This window comes from Dipodomys spectabilis, unplaced genomic scaffold (assembly GCF_019054845.1).
Source record: "Dipodomys spectabilis isolate Male_0828 unplaced genomic scaffold, ASM1905484v1 ptg000001l, whole genome shotgun sequence".
Classification (NCBI taxonomy): Eukaryota; Metazoa; Chordata; class Mammalia; order Rodentia; family Heteromyidae; genus Dipodomys; species Dipodomys spectabilis.
In genome coordinates this window covers 10,296,559-10,314,161 of record NW_024870678.1, presented here as the reverse complement: position 1 = coordinate 10,314,161, position 17,603 = coordinate 10,296,559, and the positions used below count along the sequence as shown (strand labels likewise).

At 42.1% G+C, this 17,603-nt stretch overlaps 1 protein-coding gene across 1 annotated transcript in view; it reads left to right on the top strand.

The window, feature by feature from the left end:
• Positions 1–2,773: 2,773 nt before the first annotated feature.
• The window catches only part of Fam184a (family with sequence similarity 184 member A), a 90,823-nt gene continuing 75,993 nt past the window's right edge, over positions 2,774–17,603 (top strand). The window contains exon 1 of the mRNA XM_042673690.1: positions 2,774–3,231. Within this exon, the coding sequence (XP_042529624.1) occupies positions 3,073–3,231 (159 nt within the window). The 5' untranslated portion in view covers positions 2,774–3,072. The remainder of the gene's footprint in view (positions 3,232–17,603) is intronic.

The window sequence follows — 17,603 nt, the reverse complement described above, 5'->3', positions numbered from 1 at the left end:
AAACTATGAAGGTCCTCAATAGCATTGGCTCCTCTCACTAAGCAAACATAGCTACTGTTTCTACAGAAGTTCTTGACAGCAGCAAAGATCGATACTAAACATTTGATGGAGTACCAATCTTCAAGGATACCAGCCAAGCATTTAATGATGAACTGATTACATCAGATCTGTCACCCTGTTTCTCTGGAGAAGAATTGAGTCATCCTTAGTGGAAGTGCCTCCTATTCTGAATATATGTTTGTCCTCTTTGGCATGGGTGGTTCAGTTCTAGGAGTATTATTTGACAGCTTATAGAAGGTTTCATTTACAAACATGATTTATTGCATCAAAGGACCCAGAGAAATAGAGGCAAGGCATAAAAAGACTGTAGGATCACTGTAACTACTATATGCCACATTATCCTAGTTGGCATGATTGAATGATTGAATGTGTTATTAAGGGTTTGGTCAACTTGGAAACAACATTATATGGTTGGAAGTTATTTTACATGGTATGGCATCTAGCCTCGACCTAATGACTGATTATATGGTACTGTGTACCCAATTATGAATGCGTAAGTCTGGAAACCAAAACTTGATCCTCTCACCATCAATCCTCAGTGACCCATGAGAAAAACCCATGCTTCCTATTCCTACAGTCTTAGACTCTGTTAGAGGTCTTGTTGATGAATGGGGGTAAAGGAGAAACTCAATTATACAAGAAGATGCAGTCAAGTTCTCATAAGCCTCTAGCTATGACTACCACTTGCTCACTTTGGCTGACCCTTTTTTACTGGAAGGGTAATAAGAGATATTGTACAACTAATATTGCTAAATAACAGAAGCAGAATATGTGCATAATGCAAACAGTTCAGTGGCAATATTCTGTTCTTACATGCCTGATGAAAGCATTGGATTTAAAATTTTACCAGTGATCCCAGCCTGACACAGTTAAGCTCACCAGTAGCTTGGATTCCTCAAGCAAATAACTTTTGTCAGCTGAGTACTCACCAAGGATGAAGGAATGGGAAAGGGGAGGGGAGGCCCTTGGGGACATCACTGTTAGTGTTTGCTATGCTTTAAGTACTTTCCAGAGTCAGAAGCTGGATATGACATTAAAATTTTAGCGGCAGATTGGATTTTATAAAACAAAAATGTTCTGACACCAAAAAAATGTTCCAGGGCTAGACCATGAGATATCCTTCTGGTGTTCTTCTATACCGTTTTGTGTTTCAGCAGCAAAGGTGCTGGACAGTTCCACTGTTTTCCATCAAGCAGCGGCTGCCAGCCCTCTGCTTTCCCAACTCAGCACGTTCTCCAAAAGCCACAGAAGTTCAAGCCCACACTGGATGTGCGTCCTGGGAATTAACTCCTCCAGAAGACACCCTCCACCAAATGAGTGAAGTGAACCATTGCATTCTAGAGGGTTCTTCCAAGAGTGTCTTTCGGAACTGTGTTCCAGTTGACTGAGGTGCTGACCAACTCGGCAACATATTATTTAGGGCCACTCCTTACTAGATCTCTGACCTTTGTGCCTCCCGAGATCACCCACCAAGTAAACTATTTGCTTCAGTCCCAAATAGATACCAGAAGCTGATTGGCATCTAGTTATGGTGTTTATAGACAAGGTTGGCATTGTTAATAAAGGGGGAAAAACTAATAATGGTGAAGAAAATGTAGTTAACGAGTGACTGGAAAAGAGCACATTGAAGACTGTGTAATAAAAGAAGTTTATTAAAAGAAGTGGATCAAACCTAAAAAAAATCTACAACCATATTTAGGCTTATCTTGTGCACCATGCTTTGAGTATGTTATGAAGCAGAAGCTGGGGTTGAAGAACAAGCAATATGGTGTATATTCACACACACACACACACACACACACACACACTTTGTCCTAAAATGTGAAATCATTCAACATGTAATACATAAAAAATAGAAGAAACCCTAAAGGTCACTTAATCCAATGTCCTTGTCTTACAGATGAAGAAAAAGAGGTGGTTTAGTGGCACAAGCAGATCTAGAATATAGAGATTCTGGGCCCTTCTCATTATACTTTCTACTTCTATACATACATACTAGGTATCGAATGGACAACAGTGGTCTCAGCACTACCGTGTCAACCCAACACATGATAACGAATATATCTGTGAGAGTATGGAAGGAAGGATCAAGACAAGGGTGACCCGAGTCCCTGTTACTCTACTACCCCTGGCGGGTGGATGCGAGCTTGCTTCTCTTCTTGGGGCCCTGCATGCGCGAGGATGCCCGTGGAAAGGCCCTGTGGAGCGGAAGACTTCATGCTACTCCAGGGTGATCACGGTTGGCCGATTTTATTTTATGTGTTAATTTTACATGAAGCTTCACGCTCAGCACCCTGAGGACTCGCCTCTGGGGTCCGGGGTCAGGGATCTCCTCCCCGGGGACTGGGACGCGGGAGATGCCCCGGCTTGCGCGACCCCAGCAGCGCGCCCTCTGCAGGGCGCGCACCGCAGCGCGGCCGCGGAGCTGCGGGTGTGCGGGGCGGAGCTCGGCTCCGGGGAAATGACGTCGTCGTCCCCGCGCGCTGCGCGCTGCGCGCTCCGCGGGCCGCGCGCCCTGGTAACGGTGGCTCCGCGCTCCCGCGGCCTCCTCCTTGTCCCCGCCTTCCTCCGCTGCAGCCCGCCCCGTCTCCTCCTCCTCCCTCCGCAGCCCCGGCGGTGGCGGCCGTCTCGCAGAATCCCGGCTGCCAGCTGCGAGCGGGACCCGTGGAGCCGCGTGCCCATCGCGTGCCCGCCCCTCACGGGCAGAGGAGCGGACGGCCGGTGGGCCGGACCCCCGGGGCAGCGGCCGCCGGACTCGGGTGTGCGCCCTGCGCGGGTGTCGCCCACGGGTGGTGGCTTGGGGCCGGGGGCCGGGCCGCCCCGTCTCTGGAAGGAGGAAGGGGGTGGTGACCGGGGGCTGGCGAGGGGGGACGCGCGTGGGGCCGAGGCTGGCGGACGCGGGGTGTCGGGGGTGGAAGCGGCCGCCCGGGCTCTGGCCTCCCAGACATCGTTGTCACACGGGCCTGCCCCCGTGCGAGGGCACAGGTGCCCCGGCCGGGGTCTGTCGGGAAGATGGCGACCCCGGGTATGAGCTGGCAACAGCACTATTACGGCGGCGGGGCGGCCAAATTCGCGCCCACGCCGGCGGCCGCGCAGCTGGCCGGACACTGCACGGACTACAGCCCGGACATGCACCTGAAGATGAGCAAGAAGATCGCGCAGCTCACCAAGGTAAGGCGGGCGCGCGCCGCGGGGCGCACCTGTGCCTCACCTCCCTTCCCCGCCCCCTCCCTGGAGGGGGGGAGGCGCCGGGCGCCGGGGGGCCCCTCCGGCTCCGCGGGGAAGCCACGGCCTCGAGACCCACCCCGCCCTCCCCACACCCCCCCGCCAGACTAAGCTGGAGGCCTGGCGACGTGGATTCGGGGGAGACCACGCCATTGCACGGTTTGAGTGGATGGACCTTGACCCTGGTGAGGGTGAAAGGAACCTCCACCCGCTCCCGGTTCCCCCTCTCCCGCCGAGCACATTGGGGTTCACTTTCCCTGTTCTAGCACAGTTGATCCGCTTGACTGTTGCGCTCCAGTATAGCTTGCCACCAGGCTCCCGCCAGCCAGGCACCCCCGCTCCAGTCCCCCAGGAAGTGCAGTACCGTTTTACCCGGTACGACCCCGAATCCTCGCAATTAATCCGTGTGTTATGGGATCCACACGGTTAGTTCCAGAGGGAAAATAAACTTTTCTGAGATTATTCTGAGGAATGTGGGAGGGAAAAGCATTCCTTGCATGCAGTTTGGGGAGGTGTCTAGTGAGTGAGTCATTCCTGATCCTAACGAGAAGTCAAGTAGGGCTTTGTGGATGAATCACACTGTGTGTGTGTGTGCCTTTAGGTATCAAAAGACAATGGAAGCGCTGAAACGCTGAGGATCGGTTCCACAACTGTAGTTTCAGGATGGTAACTTGAGTTGGTTCTTTTTTTTTTTTTTTCTACCTCTAATTTGTTTAATGGTGATAATAAGCAAGAGCTGGTTCCTGTGAAGCCAAAGCAGTTCCGACCTAGGATGCAGTTCCATTTGGCTCTTAGCGACGATTTTGCAGTCCTCCCCCAGTGAGAAGTGATTTGTGGTGTCTGGAAGTGGGAGGTGACAACCACTCTACCCTTGATGTTGGTATCTGAGCAGAGGTGGATGTTGCAGGGGTTTTACTGCTGGGTGATATCTGAAGTCTGACTCAGCTCCTGGATTTTCAGCATTTTTTGTTGGTAGTGTCTTGTTTTGTTGGTTGTGGGGCTTGAACTCTGGGCCTGGGCGCTGTCCCCAGGATTTCAGCTCAAAGTGAGCACTCTACCATTTGAGCCACAGTATCACTTCCGGTTTTCTGGTGGTTAATTGGAGATAAGAGTTTCATGGACTTTCCTGCCGGGGCTGGCTTTGAACCATGATCTTCAGATCTCAAACTCCTGAGTAGCTAGGATTACAGGCCTGAGCCACCAGTGCCTGGCTCTTGTTTTAATGGGTTTTTTGAGAGAGTAATTAAGGTGCTGGAATTGGGAAAAAAGCAAAGGAAATGAGAATGAAAAGGTGGTGAGAAAAGAATTTTTTTTAAAAAGCTCTTAGTGAAGAAATGTTATTAGGTACTGATTTAAGAAACAAACAAATGACAACAACAAAAAACCCCTTGGGCTTCTGGCCCAGGCTTATAATCATAGTTACTCAGGAGGCTGAGATCTGAGCATCAAAGTTTGAAGCCTCAGTGGAAAAGTCTGTGAGACTCTCTCATTTTAATTTTAGTTTTATTTTTTATTGTTCTTGAGTAGCTCTGCAAAACAGCTTTAATTCAACATATCAGTTGGTCCAATTAATCAGCAAAACCTGGAAATGTAGGTGTGGTTCAAGTCATAGAGCACCAGCATTGAGTGAAAAAGCCAAACAGGAGCACAAAGCCAAGCCTGGTACTGGAACGTGTGTGTGCGCATGTGCATGCATGCGCATGCACGCTCTCGTGTGTGCACGCACGCGCACACACACACACATAAGCAAAAGAAAGAAGAGAATTTTCTGACTTGTTTTCATTTGTTGTCTTTTTATTGTTTGTGAGCACTACTTTCGAGGTTGCTAAGTGTCTGGTTTTCAGTCTTTTCTTTTGTAACAGAAAGACCTGCAGTTTAGAGAAAGGAAAGGCTAAAAGGTCCAATAACTGTGTCATCAGTGTGGGTGTGGGGTGAAGCCAGGCCTCCTGCACTGGCATTTGATCTTCAGAATACTGATGTCCAGCGTGAAGCACATGAATATTTATTCTGGTTTTTCTTTGTTCCCTCTGGGACATCCATTGTTCTTAGATTGTAACTCTTTGAAGCCCTCCATAAATTGGTCCTGAAACACTCCATAAATTGGTCCTCAGACTGGGTAGAGTTTAATAAAACCTGTCTCTCTTCAGGAAACTTTTATTTTCCTTGTTACATAATGCTTTTCAATTTCCTGTCCTTTTATCAGAAGAAGCAAGTTAGGGCAAAGTTGTGCATAGAGGAGGTATGACTTTTTCTATTTTCACCACTCTGCACAAGTCTGCCAGTGGCCCATCACTGCTGAATGCTGGCCCTAATCACCACTGAATGTTACTTGGACTCTGATTTAGTGTTTGTAGTTACAGTTCCTAAACACTCATTACCCCACCCACATCTAAGAACTTCAGACATTTAATCCTATCTTCTCAGGTTTCTCCATGTGGAAATTTCTCCAGTCTAAAAATGCCAATAGTACTGTATGCACAGTGGGCTATTATGCACATTTTAAGGTGTCTGGCAGTATCCCTACACTACCTATACTACCTACACTACCACACGCCTGTGTCTAGCAGAAATGGCCAGATGTTCTTGGGTCAGGGCAGCGTGAGGCAGGGGTAGTAAAATCATGCCAGGTAAGAGACAAGTATCACCAAGTTATACTGAAATTCCTAGGGCTTCCTCACCCTTCTCTCTTGAGTTTGTATTTACTAAAATAAAGCCTAAGAATGAGACAATCTAATAATAGGACTCTTTGAGGCCAGTTCCCTTCAGTTTCTGTGAAAACATATTGTCAAATTTAACAGTCCATAGACTTACTGTATATACAGTGGCATAAGCATGATATCATGAATTGAATATGTATAGATAGTTAGAAACTACTGATATCTGCTATTAACATTTTCACTCATGAAGAGTTTACTAATGGTGAATAGAATTGTAGATAGAACTATAGTGACTAGAACTGTTTGAGACTTGATAATGGCTAATATTTCAAAGTTAGATATTATAACTGTAAAGATTAAACTAGAATCCTGCTTCTTTTGGAAAGGAGTCAGTAGAAGCAGCCAGTACACTGTAGTTTAATTACAGAACTTCTCTTGGGAACTTGACACAGTCTCCTGAGTTAAAATTCCCACTCTAGAACTTGGTAGTAATGTGGCCTTGAACAAGTCTTCAAACTGAGCTCAGTTATGGAAGTTTGAAAGAAGGATGGTTATGCCTGTTTTAGAGTTGGATTTGCAACAGAAATACGGCTCTTTGTTCAGGCTGCCATTGAGAGTACATATATAGAATAGTTGCAAAATTTATGTGGGTAATATATTAAAAAATACTCCTCTTCTTTAAACAATTATGCTGTCCCTCCCTCTTCCTGGAGACAGTTGTGGGTTTTAAACTCAGGACCTTCTGCTTGCTAGACAGGCGATCTGCCACTTGAGCCATACCCCCATTCTTTTATGCTTGTAGTTACTTTTTGGGTATTTCAGCTATCGTCTCCAGCCTCTGCCTAGGGCTGGCCTCAGGGATTCTGCTGGTCTTCCATGTAACTGAGATAACAGGTACACTGCCATACCTGGCCAGGTATCAAGCCCTGTTCTTTATGTCTCTGCTTTCCAAATGCTGGGATTATAACCCAGGCTTAAGTTAAAAATGAAGCTTCTCCTTCACCCCATGGTGACCCTCTAGCCCTGCCTCTTGCAAGGAGGGGAGCCAATAATCAGAACACAGGGTGTTAACAGACTTCTTCTCACCTAGTTTGTGTACTCTTCCTCCTTCGTCTTGCTAGGCCTGATCTCTGATCCCTGCAAAGATGGACAAGGAGGGAGGACTCTATCCTAGCTCTGTCTGTCTCTTATAGTATTCACATCTGGTCCATAGGACCCATCATTCTTCACATAAACTCGGTTGTGCTCCTAGTTCAGCCCTCTCTTCTGGTCTCACATGCATCTTCGTCTAGCTTCTTCTTGTCCTTTAGATTTTTCCAAAGTAAATCAGGTGCCAAGTCTTCAAAGTACATGGTCCCCTCAAAGCTCCCCCCTCCCCCGCCTGCCTTTTTCCCCAGCCTTTACTGTGGGATAACTCTTCCCTAGTTAAGGCCTTGTTATCATAACTCTCCCTCAAGAAATCTCCAGAACTCATTCTGTAATCCCCTCCAACCCATCTCACTAGTATTGGAGGTGTGTGTGTGTTTGTGTGTGTGTGTATACATTGGTACTTGGATTTGGACTTGGGGCCTGAGCACTGTCTCTTTGCTTTTTTGCTCAAGGCTGGAACTCTTCCACTTGTGCCACTTCCCATGTTTTTTGCTGATTAGTTGGAACACAACAGTCTCAGACTTATCTTCCCTGGAAGGCTTCAAGCCATCATGATCCTCAGATCTCAGCTTCCTAAGCAGCTAGGATTACAGGTGTGAGCCACTGGTGCTATGCTCTCTTGAAATTTTTAAGCATGTTCTGGTACTTTCTTTGGAATGTTCTTTTTAAAATTCTCTGGGTTCTCAATAAAAACTTCTTTATTAGTAACCAATTCAAATTAGCTTCTTACAAATGTTTCTTCACCTGAATGTACTTTTCATACAACTCAGTCTACACTTATCACTTAGTCATATCTAGGATGAGTGCCCAAAGAGCAGAGAGTAGTTTTTGTTCTCATTAAGTCTTCTTAGTACTCAATTTATAGCCCTACTTACTCAGATAAGTGAATTGATATACTAGATTCATAGAAAATATTTTTTTTTTAAATCTTATGGCCAATAGTGTGATACTGCCTCCTAAACCAGAATGTGTTTATGTAACAACACCACCACTAAAAATTTCAAACAAATTCGGTTTTCACTCCATTAAGTAAAATCGATTCTTGGAGAACTGGCTTGTCTGATGGCCTGATTGCTGTTGCCCCGTACCGCCCAGCTCTGCCCATGACATGGATATGTGAACTGAGGTTGGACACAGCCTGGGGAAGCAGTTGGCTGTGTTTGGGTTCAGCTCTGGCACATGCCGAGTGCGGCATCTTCTCTCTCCTTTGCGGCTTTACTATTATCTTGTGCAGTGACTTGGTCATATCTGAGTGGTTTAGATTCATTTCTGGTATTTCACTGATGTATACAAAAGTATGATACCTGATTAATTGTCCAAAATTTCCCAAAGGGACTTTTAGTGTGAAAAGATATATAGCTAATCGAACCCTTAGATTCTAACCAGCTTAACCATCACATTTATAAATGCAAAAGTTGAGGTCTCAAAAGCTATTTCATGATTACATACAACCTTGTCACTACCAGAACCTTGACTTGAACCAGGTCTCTGGATTTCTTTGGCAGCTATACTAGATGCTCTCTGTATACATTCTAATGACAACTACTCAGTAAGGTTTCATAGAACTATTGGTTTTCTCCTGCTGGAACCATATTTTACTGATCTGAATCACAGAGTTTTGTTGTCGTTGTCACTCTGAAACTGGTGTGCCTTTCCATTTCACTGTAGAAATTTTCTGGGTTTAAAAATTGCATATTTTATAACTGACTTTCCCTCTTCCCCTTCTACCCCCACATGTGTTCTTAAGATAAATGTCATAATATTTCCATGTTTTTATTAGCAGCTTTAGTAACTCCAGTTAAAAAAAAATTGTATTGACTTAGAGACTGCCATGCCTAGCTGGGCACTGGTGGTTCATGCCTGTATTCCTAGCTACCCAGGAGGCTGAGATCTGATGATTGTGGTTCACAGCCAGCTTTGGCAGGAAAGTCTGTGAGACTTTTATTTTCATTTAATCACCAGAAAACCAGAAGTTATGCTGTGGCTCAAAGTGGTAGAGTACTAGCCTTGAGCAAAAGAGCTCATGGCAGTGCCTGGGCCCTGAGTTCAAGCCCCACAGCTGACCAAAAAAAAAAAAATGAAAAGGAAAGAAACCTCTATGTTTGGTATAAACATTACTACTACGGTTATTTTAAATGTCTTTTTGACTGTTTACTTTCTTGTGTTGTTTCTTGGAAGCAATTCGGGAATGCAGTAAGTTGTAAAACTTCTGGGTTTTGTCATTTTATTTTCTCTCTCTCTCTCAGAGTTGCCAGTGTCTTCCAAATTGGAATGAAGCATAAATGTAAAGAAATGTGATGGGAAAACAAAGACTTAGTTGTCAAGAGCAATACACAGGATTTGGATATGTTAGACTTGGCTTCTGTGTGCTACATTGTCTACCCTAAAAAAGATGGTATTCCTTGTGAGTTTTAGAATTGCTAATCTGTACATCTTGTTTTTATTTACCATTTCTATATTAAAGTCTAGAAAAATTTGAATATAAATATTTTGTTCATATTCTAATTTTTGAATTATCAATACAATTGATAGTTTTAATAAACTACAGTTTCTTCCTATTCATACTCAATTATTAAAGAATAAGTTAATATAACTACCCGGAATGTATCATGGGGATTAGTAATGTCACCTCTTCTAGTATAATATACTCACTTTAAACACTGTGTGTGTGTGTGTGTGTGTGTGTGTGTGTGTGTGTGTGTGTGTGTGTGTGTGCGCGCGCGCCAGTTTGGGGGCTTGAACTCAGGGCCTGAGTGCTGTCCCTGAGCTGAGCTACTTTTCCTTAAGGCTAGCTCTTGAGCCACCACTCTACTTGTGGCATTTTGGATAGTTTACTGGAGATAAGAGTCCCACAGATATTCCTGTCTGGTCTGACTTTGAACCCCAATCCTCAGATCTAAGCCTCCTGAGTAGCTAGGATTACAGGCATAAACTGATGCTACCTGGCTTAAAGATATTATTCATAAATGCTTCTAGAATCCTTTTTTACTTCTGGATCATTAATATGACCATTAGTATGTATACACTAAATTAGGCTCAATTTATAGTAATCTAACAAGAGGCTTTAAGGTGACATGTTCTAGCCATAGGAGTTCTACCCTGATAAGCATGGCCACTTGTCCCAATGCCATTTAAGAAATACATAAAAATTAATTGCAGAAGTAAGAGATTGAGTCAAATGTGGCCATGTTGGAAAGACAGATAAGGGAATCCCAAGACTGTTCTTACAGTACCGCATTAACTTTAAGTAGAGAAAGAATTGGGACTGGGTAAGAGGAGACAGAATTAAGCATTTCCAGGTCAAAATTTTTGTCCTGTTGAACATTATCTCAAGGTTGGTCAGGTAAACCTAAGCATGGCAAGAAAATCACTATTTGTGTAATTTCAACTCCTGTCAAAAAGTATATACCCATCCTTGGACTCCAGAAAGGACAAGAAGGATGGGTATAAAAAATAGAGCCAGTGAGGACAACACTGAGTGAGTTAGGCCAGTGACCAGTTTTCTCCCTCACTAACCCTATTAGGCCAAACCTATAAATGCTGAATTATTCCTGAGTAAATTTTGTTGATTTTTTAATTTGCCCTGTTTCTCTTTCTTATAAAATGCAGTGCATGATTTGAATATGCCAATTTTAGACTTTGGCCTTTTCAGTTGAACAAGTTTAGATTATTTATTTATTTATTTATTTAGGGTCTGGTCGTGGGGCCTGAACTCTGGGCCTGGGTGCTGTCCCTCAGCTCTTCAGCTCAAGGCTAGGGCTCTACCACTTGAGTCACAGCACCACTTCTGGCTTTTTTCTTTTTGCTTATGTGGTGCTGAGGAATCAAACCTAGGGCCTCAGGCATGCAAGGCAAGCGCTCTATCACTGAGCCACTTCCCAACCCCAAGTTTAGTTTATTTTAGTGAGTGTGTGTCCATGTGTTCACAGGTATAAGTTGAGAATCTCTTACCTGGAATGCTGGAGGGCCAGAAACACTTCATTCTTGTATATTTGCATATACATTATGATATACCTTGGAATTGGGATCCAAATCTGAGCACAAAATTCAGTTATGTTTATATGCACCTACACACATAGACTAAAGGAAATTTTAAACAATTTTTTATTTTTATTTTCTTGTACATCTACATATTGGCTTTGATCTGTGTCACATGAGGTCAGGTATGGGATTTTTCCATGTGGCATCACACTTGTGCACAAAATGTCTCAGGTTTTGGAACAATTTGCCTTCTTGAACTAGAGATATATAACCTGTATTTGCATTTCTTATCCTATTCTTCCTTAAGCATATTCTACAGAATCTCATTTCCTTCAAGAACTAGTTCATGATCAAAATACTAGATAGTTTTATTCTTAGATGTTTTGCCTAGTGAAACATATTTTTTAATTTGTGAAGGGAGTTGTGTGTTTGAGTGTGAGTATTTATGTGTGTTCAATCATGTGATCTAAGATAAAAGAAAACAGATGTAACTGAAAGAGAGCACATAGGTCCATGTGTTTAGAAAAATCTTCAGCATTTAATACAGGAAAGACATTGTGTTAGGTACTATTACTTTATTCCTGTTAATTTACTCTCCCATTTTGGACCATATTTTCTGGTTTCTCGATGAGAAAATGCAATGAAAATATATTAATTACATAGTACAACATATTTATCAACAGAGTAAGTCTAGTGAATGCTAAGTGCATACCTATGAGTAACTTTCCTATTTGTTATGGTAATTTTGGATAGAAATTATATATCTACTTCTAGCACTTTACACATACTTCTTAATTAGAGTTTTGATGCCTCAGTTGATATATTTCTTGGTTAAAATCTTGGGAATTTATTTGGCCAGGGAATAAAAAGATGAAGGGAAATCTTGGTCTTCTGAAACCTGGGAGTTAGTATGTGTATGGTAGGTGTAGCTGGGCAGACCTGAGAGCCACAGTCCCAGGGCTAAATGGAAGGACATAGCATTGCCTCTCACATGGTCAAAGGTCTTCTATTAGACAGGTCTCTGTGAGAGTCTTATTTTTCATCACTGATTAGTATGTGGCCTGTAATAAATGTTTTAACCTCTAGGAGCTTCAGTGTACTCAACTAAAATGTAAGAATAACAAAGCCTAACTCACAAAATTATTACAAAGTCCAAATAAGATACTTTATGAGAAAGAGAGGCATGTCAAGCACAAGTCCTTTCCACTCTCTCCAGCCCCTACTTACATTTATGCTGATGTATTCTTTAACATTTAGGCTTAGCTTATATTCTGTATTTTCTTTTTCTGTGGAGTTATGTTTTACGTTGTTAGGGACTACAACTATCAAAAGTAAAGGTTTAGAGCTGGGCATCGTTGGCTCACACCTGTAATCCTAGCTTCTCTGGAGGCTGAGACCTGAGTATCATGGTTCAAAGCCAATCCCAGCAGGAAAGTCCATGAGACTCTTATCTCCAATAAACCACCAGAAAACCAAAAGTGGTGCTGTGGCTCAAGTGGTAGAGCACTAGCCTTGAGCTGATGAGCTGACGGATAGCACCCAAACCCAGAGTTCAGGCCCCATGACTGAGCAAAAAAAAAAGTAAAAGTTTAGCAAACTATTCTCATTCACAGTAGTTACATTCCACATTCCAGGATGCAATCCAGGGATTAGGCCCATCACAACATAACATGATATGTGCTTCTGTTTGAAACACTTGGTTTACTAATTGGTGCATTAATACTGAACTCACAGTCAGTATACTACCTAATTCCTGTCTGCCTGAAGCTTGCCTAACTCACTTTTAGATTTGGGGGTTATTTATACATTTTGTCAAGTAAGTAAATTCATAAATACAAAGTTTTCTAATAAAGAGGACCAACTATCTAAAAGCAGAGGTAGAATTTTACATCTACTGTTTGCTCAGCCCCTGTTTTGGCTTGCCAGCTGCTGTCAGGAGCCTGTGTGACTTAAACCCCCTAAACACTCTCACATGAGGGTAAACTATTATTATTTCCCTAAACACCCTCTGTTGAGAGGGATGGAAGGGATTGTGGGAGCAGAAAGACTCATTTGAGTGCCAGCCACGTACACCATGCTGCAATCATAGGTATGAGATAAAATTGCATTTAGATTCTTTCCTTGTATATTAACTGAAAATGTTCAGAATCAGATCTGTCATATTGCCCTAGGTCAGAAAAAGCAATTAAATTTTAAATTACTTCAGAACATGGAGCAAAAGCTTTAAAATCCCGAGAATGTTTTAGTTTAAAGCCTTCTCTTTTATAGTCCTCATTTGCTTAAAATATGTTTGTAGTTACATCTTTTCCAGCAGAAACTACAGGTGTGGAAGTTGGTTTTGTTAAAAACCTTTTCCCAGGTAACTAAAGATTACTAGAAATCATATAGTGTGGAGACTGTAGTGTATTTGGTTGAATGTTTATGTGGTAATCTTATGCAATGTATGGGAAAATGTTTTTTAATTATTCAGATATAGAATGTGTTAGGAGTCTTACTGGTTTCTTTCCTGACACACCTGCTTGCAGTGATCTAAAGAAGAGTGCTGTATGAGTGGTGGAGTTCTGTGGTTATTGTTTGTTTTTGGATTGCTTGTTTTATAGACCAAATGTGGTAAGCAGGTATTCTACTACTGAGCTTCATCCCCAATGCTTTCAGAATTTTTAATAGGAGCATATGTAGGTATGTTTGTGCTTTCTTGTCACAGTCACCTGGTGCTTTTCAAAAAATACCAAGGAGGAAAAGATCCCAGGTAAGAGTACATAGTGTTCTTGAAGAAGTTAGGAAAGTTAGCTTCCTGAAAAATAGAACAGTTTAATCTGAAGCCTAACCCATCACTTTAATATTGTTCTCTTTAGGTATACACACACACATATACATATGTGTCTATATGTATATACATATGTATATATATATGTGTGTGTGTATATATGTTTATATATGTATGCATATATAACATATATATTTAACCTTAAATTCAGAATCACTATTCCTTGTTAGTTGAGCTTTGCTAGAGAAAGCTATGGACTATGGCAGATGCCCACCTCCTAATGTCTGGAACCTGTGTGTATGTTACCTTACATTTACAGGTGTGAATAAGTTAAGCATTGTTTTTTTTTCTCTTTCTCATTTAGCTTGCTTGCTCAGCTAGCACCCTACCACTTGAGCCATGCCTCCCACCCATTTTTTGCTGTTTGTGTTGGGATTGAGCTTGTGTACTTTACTCTCTGGGCTAGCTTCAAACTATGATACTCTGGATCTCAGCCTCCTGAGATCCAGAATTATAGACATGAGCCACCCAGCACCCAGCTAGACATCTTGAGATGAGGTGATTATTCTTTTTTTTGGTCCAGTCATGGGGCCTGAACTCTGGGCCTGGGCGCTGTCCCTCAGCTCTTCAGCTCAAGGATAGTGTTCTACCACTTGAGCAACAGCACCACTTCTGGCTTTTTTCTTTTGTGGTGCTGAGGAATCGAACCCAGGGCCTCATGCGTGCAAGGCAAGCGCTCTACCACTGAGCCATCTTCCCAGCCCCGAGGTGATTATTCTTATATTTGATTATTCTCGATTATTTGTTTGGGGCATATATTATCACAAGCTCTGTCAAAGTTGGACTGGCAGAGTAGCCCAACCTATAGAAGTCCACTAGTAAGTACAAGGCTCCAAGTTCAATTCCCACTACAGCTGTAAAAAGTAAAAATAAAAATATATCACAAGGATCCTTTCTAAGTGAAAGAGGAGGTAGAACTCTAGTGTCAATGGTAGGATGGAGAAATATTTGACCAATCATGGCTTGTTTTGAAAATGGGAGAGAACCACAAGTCAAGGAATGCTGATGGCCTCTAGAAGCTAGAAAAGGCAAAGAAACAACTTCACCAAGGGCTTTTGTAGTTCATCCCTGTAAAATCTCCCAACAGTATAAGATTAGGAAATTTGTATTGCACACAAATTATTACAATAGCATCAGAAAACTAATGCAAGGACTTATATGGCTTTCTACTCAGTTATGTAATCAAATTGTATCTGATCACTTATGACATAATTGGAAAGTGTGTTCTCTCTTCTGATATGTGTATAGTGGTAGAGAAGCTGCGGCTTATTTTAGTAAAACTGTCAAGACTCTAAGGGTTTTTGGTCTGCAACAATCCTGGTGGTCATTGCAGTAATGACCTTAAGAGAGCATTTTCGCTGGGCACCAGTGGCTCATACCTGTCATCCTAGCTACTCAAGAAGTTGAGATCTGAGGATCACAGTTTGAAGCTAGCCCACGTAGGAAAGTCCCCGTGAGACTCTCCCCGCCCCCTGCAGTCCTGGGGCTTGAACTCAGGGCCAGGGCACTGTCCCTGAGCTTCTTTTGCTCAAAGCTAGCACTGTACCATTTGACCCACAGTACCACTTCTGGCCTTTTCTGTTTATATGATACTAAGAAATTGAACCCAGGGCTTCATGCATGCTAGGCTCTTATCATCCAATTAACCACTCAAAAATCAGAAGTGGTGCTGTGGCTCAAGTGATAGAGTACTAGCCTTGAGCACAAAGGGGCTCAGAGAGAGAGAGAGAGAGAGAGAGAGAGAGAGAGAGAGAGAGAGAGAGAGAGAGAGATTCTCCTGACCTTGTGTCTTAAATAGATCCTCTTCATGTGAAGAGATAGGAATCAAAGAACCTTGTTGGAAGGCTGTTGGAATAATACGATGAGAAATGATGAGGGCTTGAATTAGAATGATGGTGACAAGAAAGGTTTTGAGAACATTTGTCAGGACTTTGTGGGAATATATTATAGGGGAAGTCTAGCAGGTCCCTGACACACACTAGATGTGGGATAAATAGTTGATGAGTAAGGGACAGAGACTAGATGGATATTAATATCTGTTAAGGTAGTAATTTGAGAAAACATTTATTAGTGTTTATTGCTGGGTATTTATCCCCACTCCTATAGTTAGTAGCTTAAAACAAGAAACATTTGTAATATCTTAGTTTCTGAGGTTCAGGAATCTTAAGTGTTACTTAGCTGGATGGTTCTGGCTTAAGGCTTCTCATGATACTGTCTAGGGCTCTAATCTCTGAAGACTTACCCAGGATGGAGGTCTATTGTTGAGTTCCCTTGCATGGCTATTAATAAGAGACTTTATTTAATTTTTCTCCACATGAATTTCTTCATAGAAGGTGATCTGGGCCAGCCAGAGGGGAGACCATGGTAGAACTGTAGTCTCATTAGAATATAATCATAAAGTGACCTGTCATCACATTTGGTGTGTTCTGTTGGTTTCAAGACCAACAACAATACAGCAGAAAAGCCAATGACACAAATATTTGCAAAGTCCTGTGCAGTTATTGTTCAATATGTGGAAATGAGAAGCAGGCAGGTATTACAGGTTTAATCCAAACCTGATTTTCTTTCTTGCTAGGTATAGCAGAAGAACTGGATTTTAAGAAAGTTGAAGAGCTTCAGGAGAGAATAATTTGGTTAATCTACTATTATTGACTGTAGGGATGGGAGGCTGGGATGAAGCTAATAGGTTGAGAGAAAATATGGGGATCACTGGGAAGATCCTTGTTACGTGTGTAAGTAATGTCTAGATGTTACTAATCTTAGGCATTTTGGTTTTCAAAGCTGCATAATAATGTGGTCATGCTTACCAAGTCCCATGAGATGGAGACTAATTCATAAGGAAGCTGACAGTAAGAAAGGGTAAGTAACTAGCTATGAGCCAGCTCCTGGAGGAGTTGGCATTTGAATCTGGTTTGTCTGACTACAATGTTTGTGAGAATACACCATTGGGTAATTAAGTAAATGCCGAAATAAATCACTTTAGTTCTCATGAGTCATATGCACAGTGAAGAGAATCTGGGTGTTTGGCCCAAACCAGACTTCAGCAAGGAATAGGGCCCTGAGAATGTAAGGAATTAGTTTGGCCTCCCATGTTTGGTTTATTATTTAAAAGCAGGCTAAGGATTATAGAGACTGTAATGGGAATAGATGGGGATGGTAGTGAATGGTGGGCAAAACCAGGGAATGAAGATGATACTAGAATTTTACTTGTAGCTTGCTCTTCAGTTTTATGGCTAATATAGAGTATATAGTTTTGGAATGCAAATCTCATGTACTTAGGGTTTTTTTTTTTCTGAGAGCAGCTAGAATGCACAATAAAATTTTGAAGCAAAAATGTGATGTATTTAAGCAAATTAATCATACTTCCTTTCCAACTTGTCTGCTAGTTTATTTGCACAAAATTTCTGCAAACTTTGTCCTATATTAAGAATAACAAATAAAAATGCCAGTATTTTTCTATTTACTATATATATCGAAGTCTTATTTTAGGTGTGTCACATTTTTTATGCTTAAGCTTATATCTGAAAATGATATTACATCAAATCTAAATATCTTTTAGACAGCTAATAGAAATTATGTTAAATATAGCTTCTAGAAGCATCTCTGAGTCATAGATACTTGTTCTTCTATGGACAGTCACTCAGCAAACATTTTGAGTAACCACTAAATAGTAGGTTCTGTGGTGAGTGGGGTACAAATGAGTC